The sequence below is a fragment of the Canis lupus genome, chromosome 25 (assembly GCF_048164855.1).
Source record: "Canis lupus baileyi chromosome 25, mCanLup2.hap1, whole genome shotgun sequence".
Taxonomy (NCBI): domain Eukaryota; kingdom Metazoa; phylum Chordata; class Mammalia; order Carnivora; family Canidae; genus Canis; species Canis lupus.
In genome coordinates, this window is record NC_132862.1 from 42,302,183 (window position 1) to 42,313,176 (window position 10,994).

The 10,994-nt window shown below is 50.4% G+C and overlaps 1 protein-coding gene and 1 long non-coding RNA gene across 3 annotated transcripts in view; one reads left to right on the forward strand and one right to left on the reverse strand.

Moving 5' to 3' along the window:
- Positions 1-10,733, reverse strand: ITFG2 (integrin alpha FG-GAP repeat containing 2). Of its 2 annotated transcripts, none has more exons than XM_072799438.1 (12): positions 10,498-10,733; positions 6,467-6,562; positions 5,894-5,935; positions 5,523-5,694; positions 4,626-4,765; positions 3,984-4,132; positions 3,484-3,587; positions 3,247-3,300; positions 3,052-3,143; positions 1,971-2,088; positions 1,087-1,260; positions 1-985 (listed from the first exon to the last, which is right to left on the reverse strand). In XM_072799438.1, exons 1-12 carry the CDS (start codon positions 10,591-10,593, stop codon positions 882-884), a joined length of 1,341 nt encoding a protein of 446 aa, XP_072655539.1. In that variant the 5' UTR covers positions 10,594-10,733; the 3' UTR covers positions 1-881. The 2 variants fall into 2 exon arrangements, with proteins under 2 accessions (XP_072655539.1, XP_072655540.1); XM_072799439.1 differs by lacking the exon at positions 10,498-10,733 and adding an exon at positions 9,885-10,360.
- The window catches only part of LOC140617672 (uncharacterized), a 7,061-nt gene continuing 6,445 nt past the window's right edge, over positions 10,379-10,994 (forward strand). The window contains exon 1 of the long non-coding RNA XR_012017857.1: positions 10,379-10,749. This is a non-coding gene — a long non-coding RNA (uncharacterized lncRNA). The remainder of the gene's footprint in view (positions 10,750-10,994) is intronic.

Genomic DNA, 10,994 nt, shown 5'->3' on the forward strand with positions numbered 1-10,994 from the left:
TATTTTTCATTCTATTTTATTCTATCCTATTTCATTTATCCAAAAAATGCTGACCTCAACCCACCAAAGGATTGCAACCCGTAATGTAAAAAAAAAATACTTAGAGTGCACAGAATCGAGAACAGAAGGGATCAAACTGGCCCAAGACAAAATTCTGATTGTGGTCTGGATCATAAATCTGCATCAGATTTTAAATGTCTATTGTCTCAGAGACAATGTGTTCTGAGGGGAAATGGGAGCAAGGCTTACGAAGATGCATGATACTTAAAGAACATGGCCAAAGGAGAAAGTGCTAGCCTAGTTTCTTTGATAAGTAGAAGAAAATCATCTCAGGGTTGCTGGGAACAGTTAAGACCAGAGTGTAAAATGTCCTGAAAGATTCTCCTCAAAAGCAAAACAGCGTGCCATTCCTGTAACAGCCACTAATGCCAATGACTTGGAGCTGTGCCATGGAAGATGGAGCTGTGAATGGCAGAGAACCCTTAACTCATTACTCCACTGGCCCCAAACCCTGCTTTCTTTACAAGTGTTGAAGCCATGCAAAAGATGTGTGCTCCCTCCTCACAAACAAGTCTGTTTTCCGTACAAGGGATGTGGGGAGTTCTGGGGAGGGGGCAGTCCCAGATGATGTGGGATGAAGCTGGGGTCCTATGATCCTGTTGATGTGATGGGTCAGGTACAGGAGGAAAGAGCAGAGGGCCAATTTGCCTCTTCTTTCCCCAAGAAGACCATGAAGGCTACAATTCACAGCCAACCTAGGGTTGCTGCCAACCTTCCATGCTCCTCTGTGATGTTTGCTTCCTATTCTGCTAGCACCATGGATACCTTGGGGGCTGGGGTAGTTCAGGAGGCTCCTTCTTCAGCTAAGATGGCAAGTCTGGCTAGGTGGGATCATGGATGCTTGCGGGAGCACACTGTGGTGGCTGGTCCGGATGATAGAGGGTTTGGTGAAGCAGGTTGCGGATGGCTGGGCTGTCATCAGGATCTGAGGGCAAGAAAGGGGTGCATTAGAGGCTGGGGGAGGGGGGCTGTCTCCTGGGCACCTGGCATGGGGCTTCTCCAGCTGGAAGCTCTCCTGGGACTCACCCACGCCCAGCTCCTGGAGGAGGCTCTGGAACTCTGGCTCAGCCTCCAGCAGCTTCAACAAATTGGTCGACTCCATCCGCTCAAGTTGCACCTCCCAGTACACATAGATCTTCTGGTTGAACGTGACGTACACGAGGCAGGGGCTGTTGCGGCCCTCCTTGCAGGCATAGAGGCCTGGGGGTGTGGGGGTGAGACAGAGGTCAGAGAATTCCAGTCCCAGTGGGGAAGGGCAGGGTAGAAGATGCCGGCCTCGGGCTCAGCAGTTTCCACCCTTGCAGATGCCAAGCAGAAAACTAAAGCCCATCTTTCTATTCATTCCGTGTTGGGAACCCAATAAAATAGGCAAAATACCTGGCCCGTTTCAGATATGGAAATACGCCAGGCAGAACAAAACCCAAACAGTGGTATTTGTTGATTTTCCCATCCTAGTGATAGTCCCGGATGAATGAAGGGTAGTCTTGATAGTCCAAGGGGTGGATTTACCCAGAGCACTGTGTGGTTCTCACCATCTCAGCGACCAAAGATATCTCCGTGCCCCCTGAAAGAGCCAGGGGACTGCTCTCCAAGTCCCTGATTTGGAACTAACATGAATGTTCTGGGAGAATGTTCCTCCCAGAGTTCTGACATGCTCAGGCGGGAAAGAAATGTCCAGGGGCTTCACACATCCCAGATGGGCAGATGATAAAAACTCGGCCCATTCTTGAAGATACTCAGAGACTGGCCCGTCACTCTCTTATCCCTTATTTAAAACCACACAGATGGCACTTTAGTACACACCATGACCCTCCAACACCAGTACTGAAGAGCTCGTTTGTTTATGAAGACTTATGTTAGGGCACACGGGGAGGGTAGAAACGAGAGGCAGGCATGGGCCAGGATCCCACCTGCACAGAAGGCCCGGATGTTCTCGTCCACCTGGAAGCGGACAACGGTGCGGTTGTGATCAATGATATATGTCTGTCCATCCCAGGCACAGGCAACCACCTCCTCATGCCCATTGCCCTGAAAAAGGCCAGACACAAGGATGCAGGGGTGGCCAGGAACTGTTTTACAAAGAGCCCTAGTCATGGGGCTGGATGAAAGATAACAAAGCAGTGCATCCAGCCCTGAATGACAAACAGCTAGCTGGGAATGAACATGAGCCCCCGTTTCTGACTCAACTTCCTCTGTGTACCAGTCACCGAACAGCTGGTGAGGTCGGCAAGGGTGGTCTCTGTCTGATGTGGAGGACACTTCAGCTTACAGAAGCTAGTCACTCTCTCACGGTCACTCAGCAGACTAGGGAGGCAGCACAGAATCAGGACTCAAACCCAGGCCTGCTCAACCAACTTTAAAACCTCGTGCCTCGGGATCCCTGGGTGGCGCAGGGGTTTGGCGCCTGCCTTTGGCCCAGGGCGCGATCCTGGAGACCCGGGATCGAATCCCACATCAGGCTCCCGGTGCATGGAGCCTGCTTCTCCCTCTGCCTGTGTCTCTGCCTCTCTCTCTCTCTCTCTCTGTGACTATCATAAATAAATTTAAAAAAAAAAACAAAAAAAAAACCTCGTGCCTCTTCTCCTAAACCATCACACAGGCACCATGCCGGGCAAAGTCTGACCCCATCTGCAGATCTGGGGGATGCAGCTTTAGTAAATAGAGGCTCATAGACAGACGAGGTAAAAAAAAAAAAAAAAAAAAAAAAAGAACATGCCTCTGAAGTTGAGGCTAATAACTCACTTCTGGACCTTAATAACTTGTTTCTCTTTGGAGCCATTACTGATGTCAAAGCGTGCTGGAAAGTACTGCCGAGAGATCCCATGGCAGCATGGGGGACACTGCTGAACACTCAGAAACAGACTCACTTGAGATGCAGTTAGAGTCTGTCTGAAGAGGCTGACACATAGGCAGAGAGGGAACTGGGAAGGGAGAGCATCCTCACTTAAATCTCATCTCTCCAAGTCAAGGAGGTAAGAATGTTCCTCTTACCGTGACATCCAGTTTCTCTAGGGCGAAAAGCTGGTGATCCACCTGCACCGACCACAACAGCTTGTCTGCTTCCTCCATAAGCTTCAGAGTCCCTGCAGGGGCATGGGTGGGGGGGACAGGCAGGCTGGGTGGGCAGGACAGGACCCCGGGGCGGACCTCACGGGCATCCAGTCCCCCAGCCTAACAGGAACTCACCATCCAGGGTGCAGAGGGCAAAAAGGCCAGAGCCACCCTTCTCAGAGCTGTGGCCTGTGGGGGGGTGGGGGTGGGGGCAACAGGACAGAAAGAAGAAAATGTGAAGGAAGGGCAGGGCGAGGTCAGAGCCCATAGGGTGAGGGGCGGTCCCAGGTGGGGAGAAAGGGAAGGGCCTGCATCTCCTCCCTTCCAGGGCTGATGCTTGCCCCCTCGGCTCCCTCTTGCACCCCAGCCCACCTTCACTTCTTCGGATGTTGCCAATGAGGTGGGTGGAGACATTCTTGTTGTGGATGCGGCCGGAAGTCTGGTGCAGCATGATGTCTCGGGCAGCTGGGGTCTCCCTGTCAGCAGGTGGGGTGGGAGATACCGAGTGGGGATCACCTGAGCCCAGTTCTCCAGGACCTTTGTGCTCCCCCCGTATCCTGATCCCTGTACAAGCTTCCAGGATAAGAGTCAGCCTGGAAACCTATTGCTGACCCTGTCTGGCCCATGAGGCAAAGCAGAAAAGAGGGAAAGAGCTGCCAAGTTAGAATCTTGGCATCTCCTCCAGGTGCTACAAAGTTAAAGCTCAGGATGCCCTGGGTCCTCCAAATAATCTTCCCTAGTGGGGCACAGGCACTGTGTCAGGACCCAGCTGAAGCAGCTCTGCCAACTATAGACCTGTCCCCTGCCACGTGAACCCGGAAGCCCACCTGGATTCCATGCACCCCATGCCACCCACAGGCCTGCACCCTTACCTACTGCCCTCCGAGACCTCCTCAGGGGTGGGGGGTAGCTCCATGTCCTTGTTCCAGGTACACAGCAGGATGGCATAAGCACAGCCTGGCTGAGATACCATCAGTTCCGGAACACCCAGGGGTCCTGGAGTCACCGAAAGACTGTCCACCTGCACCAGGGAACAGGGGCTTACAGGGGGCTGGGGGCAGAAGGAAGCGGGACCCTGCAAGGAATTGGGGAGAAAAGTGGTGCAGGGGCCCTGGGAATAGGCTTCGAGGGCAGCAGTGGGAGGAAGAATGTGTGTTCACAGGGCTCTTGCCAGGTGTCAACTTCTCCACACAGCCCACCTGCTCTCCTGTGTATATGTCGAATGGGTTCCGCACCCTGACACAGGGCATATTAACAGACCCCACAGGCACACAGCCCCCACACTGCTCACTCCTGACTCTTACCCAGTGCTCCTTCCTCTTGGCCTATTGTTAGTAATTAGTAACTAAGACCCTGATTTGAAACTCTTTTCTTTGCATTTCTCTTAACAAGGAGACTTTCCCTTCCTCCCACCCTAAACCCTGGCTCATAACTGTTCTCCCTTGAGCCCCCTCCCCCAGGAGGGCTTTCTCCCTGCTCCCTGGGGTCCTCAAGCCCCACCCTCAGCCTCTCACCTGACCCTCCAGTGTCCATTTCTTGAGTGACACCAGTTGCCCTGTTGGATGTTCAGTGCCCTCGCCCAGATCTTCCCAGCGGAAAGCTCGGACCACACGGTCTGTGTAACCTACCACCAGCTCGCAACACCCATCTCCATCTGCAGATCCAGAAAGTAAGAGGAGTTTGGAGCCAAATGTGTAGTCGTGAGCCTGAATCCTTCATATGTCCTCCCTGCTCCTCTGCTAACATCACCCCCACCTGCGCATTTAACCAGTATGACTTCAGTGCCAAAGTAAACCCTCAGCACGCTTACTGTATGCACCTGCTCCCTGCCTTCCTAGCGCTTGGAACATTCCACCTACCATCTGCTCCACAGGTCCTATTACTTCTTCCCTCATGCTGCCTCCCTCAGAGACACAACTGGAGTGTCACATACCTACCGCCACTGGCAAGACAGCTTCAAGCCCTGTATCCATGGGGCTCACTCCTGACACCTTCAGTGTTTGATTAAATGTCACCTTCCCAGCAAGGGCTTCCTTGACATCTCCACTGAGAATTGGTACCTCTACTTCTACACCCTGATATTTCCTAGCCCCTTCCTGTGGTTTATTTTCTTGGCTCTTACCACCTTCCAAAATACTACTTAATTTTCTTTACAACATTTTACACTGTTTATCTTCTGTCCCTTCCCAGTAAAGGTCCAAGAAGTCAGTGACTTTTGTCCATTTTATTCACTGCTTCCATCCCACTGCCTAGAACGATACTTAGTTTATGAGAGCTCAGTAACTCTACAAAAAATGCATAATAATTGCACACGTGAACACTAAAAACCTCTTGGAGTCCCTTGAAATCTGCTCTACTACTACCCATTGACTCCTATCCCCCTGGCTGCTTGCAGAGACAGCCATGCCCACCGATGTCGCTGATCAGCATGACCTTGGTGTTGGCAGGAATGTGCTGCTTGAAGACTGGATGTTGTTCCTCTCCCGTTATGGTCTCATGGTGTCCAGAAGCATCCATGGCCTTGGCAGGCGTCAGGTCACACAGGTGGAACCAGCCTTCAGCACTCACTGCCACCACCAGGTTCTGGGAGAGACAGAGGTATGGGGGTGGGGTGGGGTGCAGGTGAACTGGGAGGAGAGTCTAGGCATGAGCCTGGTCATTAAAGCACAGTAGTGATGGCTGAAGCCTTTAACTCACCACTGATCTCTACCAGGAGATGGGGCTCAATCTAGGTGAAGCTTTGGAATTCTACCAAAGTCCCAATGTCCCCTAGGGTTCTTACCTTGCCTTTATTACATACATCTCCAACCCCAACGCAAGTCAGCTGCAAAGAAGAGGGGAGACACACTGAGACTGATATTCCCTAATCTCCGTGAAGCAAGCAAGGAGAGGGTTCACTAGCTACCATCGTTCGCTGAGAATTTGTGCCATGTGAACCTAATCAAGATCTTATGCTATAGCTTTGATTTACCCAGACAGCAATAGGAAGACCAGGAGTAGTTAAGACAGTCTAGGCTGAACAAAAGTTCCACATCTAATAGCCAGTCTATCATATTTCTAGACTTATTCCAAGTATTACCACCCTGCCCCCATTTTCTACTATACTTTATAAGATCAGATGATCTTGGTGTTTCTAAGTACTAAGTACTTACCAAGAGAGCCAGTCGACAACGAACGTACCAGCTGGGAACATGCTGCCTGGTGGCTTCCCTCCCTGACTCAAATAAACCCTGAAACAGCGGGGCTGAGGAGCTGGTGAACTGGGACACACTAGTGGGCTCCTGGGTAGCTTAGCCTTGACAGTCTCTGGACAGAACCCCTCCATCCCTCGAGCCCCAGGGAGTTGGACACTGACCATGCCCTGGCAGGAACAGGTGAGCCACGGCCGGCTGTCATCATTCTTATACACGAACAGCTTCCCACTGGTGTCTCCCACCACCAGTTCATTTAACTTCAAACAGGGAGAGAAGACAGTGTTAGTTAGGATAGGATCTTATGGAACCACCTCAAGCTTTTCTGTATGGGGCCCATCCTGGGGAAGTCACAAGACCTGAACTTGTATCTTCATCAATCTTAGTAAAAATCTTTTGCAAGCAACAAATCCACAGTTCCCAGAGTTTCTTTTATTTTCCTGTAGGTGAGTGTGAGTGTGTGTGTGTGTGTGTGTGTGTGTCAGGGGAGGTTAGCAAAATGGTGCAATACAGAAATCTATGACCCTTCCCAGAAAAGTCTGACAACTGAACAGCTTCATGTCCTGCATGCCTGAATTCAACTCTTCCAATCTGTCCACTGCCAAAGGGACATGTTTTGAAAACCCCAAATATTTAACTTTTGGAAAACTGAACTTCGGACCACATATTTAATCAAGGGCCAAATGAAAAGACAAGGTCAGCCCTGGGGGCCCTCCTTCCTCCAGCAAGACCTTTTGAGTGTGGTGTGTATGAGGGGTTGGAGGTGCTGGAGGAGGCAGCAGGAAGGGGTTGCTGGCTTCAGCCTCCATGTTCTGGGCCTCTGGCGCCCTCAAGTGGTGGCCGTGCCCCCAGGAGGGGGCGCCCTGCAGGGCCTCTTCACTATTTGTATACAGGTGCTCCCTTGTCCCAATTGTTCCCCAAAGGCTGGCTGGCTGCCTTTCCAGGGACTAACAGTGATAACAAGGTAGCCCCAAACCCTTTTTGCACAAATAGCTTCCTGATTTTCCCTTGGGGGGCAGGGCCAGCCAACACTCCCTTCCTATCCTCAAAATAGAGTGAATATTAGATTCTCAAGAGATTTAATTCTAAAGGCAACAAAGATACAACAGATCAACAGTAAGGAAAAGTTTTAAAATGCACTGGGATTTATTAATAATGATTTACTTGATCTGAATCTTCAATTTATTTTTTAAAACAGTTATGGGAGTTTCTGGTGGGAATATTTGATCACAAAAGCATAAAAGTTTTTTTTTTTTTTTTTTTTTTTTTACATTAAACCCTCTTCACCTGATGTTTCTATTATGGCTGCCCCAGAGGACTCTGGCAGACACACAGGAGAGAAGCTGCATGGTACAGAGGCTCAGTGCGGCTACCTGGATTTGAATCCAGCTCTCTATGCTAAAATTTTCTCATCTATAAAACAAAGATCATAAATAAGGGTATCTACCATGTAAGGTTGTTGTGAGAATCGAGCTAACAGCAGCAGGCCTTTAAACCAGTGACTGGCACAGAGCGAGCACTAAGTACCAGGTGGTTTTCAGCCTCTAGTTAAAGGCCTCCAAGGCGAGAGAGCCTAGAATCTTTCATACAATCCATTCTTTCTAATACATTCATTCAGTAAATGACATCCATAGTCCATAGCAAGCCTTTAATAAAGATTTACTTAATAGACTAATAACAAAAAAGATTTTGGAAGGCATCTGGGTGGCTCAGTCAGTTAAGCGTCTGCCTTTAGCTCAGGTCATGGAGTTGGGCTCCCTGCTCAGCGGAAAGTCTTCTTCTTCCTCTGTGCTGCTCCGTCCCTGCGCTTTCTCTCAAGTAAATAAAATCTTTTTTTAAAAAGATTTTTTTAGGAAACAAAGAAAAATAAGAATGAAAGAGAATGTTCAGTCAGCCCTGGAGTTTCCAGGTAAAGCTAGACAATGAGTCAGGTGTACAAAGATAAATGCTGCAGATTCCCTGCTGAAGACGACCTCACCATTTAACAAGGGCACAGACACAGGAATAAAATCGTCAAACAGTGTGGTAAGTGCAGTGAGCAGGTAGATGTGACCCAGCCAGGCAATGACAGGAAGAAAGGCAATGACAGTGATGTAATAGCTGGCCTCCTGGAAGGGGACATTTCCAAAGTAGCCCATCTGCTTTCTGAGAACTATAATGTTTCCAGCAGTTCTGCTTCTCTGTGGCTCATCCTGTCTCTGGCCTCTGGCAGTCACTCACTGACACTAAAGAACACTGCTGGAGAGTACCATCACCAGAACTACTAAAAGAGAGAGGAGGTGAGGTCTCTGATCTGCTACAGTCTTCTAGAGACTTCCCCCTGGTGTAGCCAGGCCTTCTGTGGACAGTCCAAGAGAGTGTGGATTCTATTTCTGGCTTCCCCTCCTCCCAACTGACCAGGAAATAAATTCATTTCAAAGAACTTTAGGCTATTGATTTATTAAAATGAAATAAGCCTTTTTCCTGCGCCAAAGCTCCAAGTGCTGGCCTGGAGAAATGATAACAGAATTTCTATCTGCACTTGTGCGGGCTGAATGTACCACATACAATCACTAGGCAACTATCTCGACTACTTGCCCTTCTTTCAGTTATATTTATCAATTACAGGCAAAGCCCTTCAGACTGCTTTAGAGTTACATAATCACATTTGCTCTCCAGAACAGTCCTCATTTATTCAACAAACGTTTGATGAGTGCCTAACAATGTGCCAGGTACTATTCTAAGTGTTGGGAAGACAGCAGTGAAAAAACAGATAAAAACTTCCTATCCTTATGAAGCTTACAACTCCGGTTAAGAAAAAAAAAAAAAGTAGACAATACATCTATTATTGCAGAGCGGAGTGTATTCGTGCAATCCACCAGAAAAGTTCAATTTCCAAAAAAGCTGATGCTGTAAAGCTGTGAAGGCATGTATTTTTTTCCTTTTAAAAAGAAGACAAACACATAACGCAGAAAATAATGCACACCCAAAGTCACTCTGTTAATTTACTATTTGAAAATGCCTCTCTTGATTTTCTCATAACATTGTAATGCTTGGCATTATAAGGAAACGTGAAAGCCCAGAAAACGACACAAATTTATGAGAATCACTCCTTCCTCCCTCGAAGCAGCAGAGCCAAAACAGTCCTCGTAAAATACGTTCTCCAACACGGGACAAAGGAGGCCGGGGCCGGGGCGGGGGCCGGGATGTTTTAGTCCTCGTTTTTTCCCAGAGAAGTAAGCACAGGACAGTTAGGGAGTGAGAATAAGGAGGAGAACAGGGAGATGGGGCAGAGGGTAGGAGAGGATGGCAATAAGGTGCTTTGCATTCCAAGTATGAACTAATGAATGAAAACATAGCTGTTAAGGGTCTCACAGCAGCAACAGCCCCATCCCCTTCGGGGCTCCACCCCAGGACTCTGCACATACTTGAACGAAGGCACCTCCTTACATTTTGTTACTCTCCTGACTATCACCCCAGCCGACTACGCGCTTCCTGAGCGTCTCGTTCATTTTGGAATTCCCAGAATACAGCACAGTTCCTGGCGCACTAGGGGCAACTGAATAAATCTCTGCGGAAAAATAGGATCCGACACTAACGTACCCAGCGGTAGCCGTGTGCCTGGCACAGTCCTGTACTGACTCATTTAAACAACGAGGAAAAGGACGGCGGTCGACAGATGCAACTGTAGATACAAACTGCTTTTGTGATTCAACCAAGCGCTTCCAAGGTGCCAGGGGCCGCAGAGGCGGCAGCACAGCCGTGTATTCGGCGCACGGGGCAGGCGCAAGGGCAGCAAAGGAGCGTCGCGAGCTTGTTCTAAGGCTTCGAGGGGGGACATGATTTGAGAGGGGATGCTTCCCCCACCCCGGAGCAGGCGTAATACATGCAGTGGACCAGGGAGTCTGGCCACCCGTGTGCCAGGCTCCTACTGTGAAAAGTTCACTGACTTGGGCAAAGGATCCGTCATCTGCGCCCCTAAGAGAACACCAGACAACCGAGCCGGGGCCGTCCGGGCCCGACCCCGGGGCACAGACGGTGCCCGCACAGCCTCCCCGCGGCCTCCGCGCAGGCGCACCGCGCAGGCGCACCGCTCACGCCGCACGCACGCCGCGGGCGGCTTCCCCACGTCCCCGGCCCCGCCCCCCGACGCAGAGCCGCCGAGCCGCAGAGCCGCGGGGCCGGGCGGCGTCTCGCGCAACGCGCATGCACTGACCGTGTCGTTGTCGACGTCTCCGAGGCAGATCGCGTGCGGGAAGAGGCTCCCGCTAAAGTCCAGGGCCACGCGCTGCACGTAGCTAACTGACCTCATCGCACCTGCGAGGGCCGGGGGACCGGGCAGCCCCGCCAAATGTCCCCCGAGCCCCTCCCGAGAGCTGCCCGAGCGGAAGGCCAGCCAAAGCGGAACGTTACGTCACCGCCCGCGCCTCCAATCGCGGCCTCCGTCGCTTGCTCTTAAAAAGAGGAGGTGGGAAAAAAAAAAAAAAAAAAAAAAAAAAAAAAAAAAAAAAAAAAAAAAAAAAAAAAAAAAAAAGGGATCCCTGGGTGGCGCAGCGGTTTGGCGCCTGCCTTTGGCCCAGGGCGCGATCCTGGAGACCCGGGATCGAATCCCACGTCAGGCTCCCGGTGCATGGAGCCTGCTTCTCCCTCTGCCTATGTCTCTGCCTCTCTCTCTCTCTGTGTGTGTGACTATCATAAATAAATGAAAAAAAA

What these genes read in the sequence shown, in the direction of transcription:
- ITFG2 (XM_072799438.1), bottom strand. Translation starts at nt 10,593, where the DNA reads ATGAGGTCAGTTAGCTACGTGCAGCGCGTGGCCCTGGACTTTAGCGGG. An exon ending in ATGTATGTAATAAAGGCAAG is followed by an intron (nt 5,695 to 5,893) that starts GTAAGAACCCTA and finishes TGTCTCTCCCAG; the next exon opens with AACCTGGTGGTGGCAGTGAG. An exon ending in CCTCCAGGAGCTGGGCGTGG is followed by an intron (nt 986 to 1,086) that starts GTGAGTCCCAGG and finishes TCTTGCCCTCAG; the next exon opens with ATCCTGATGACAGCCCAGCC.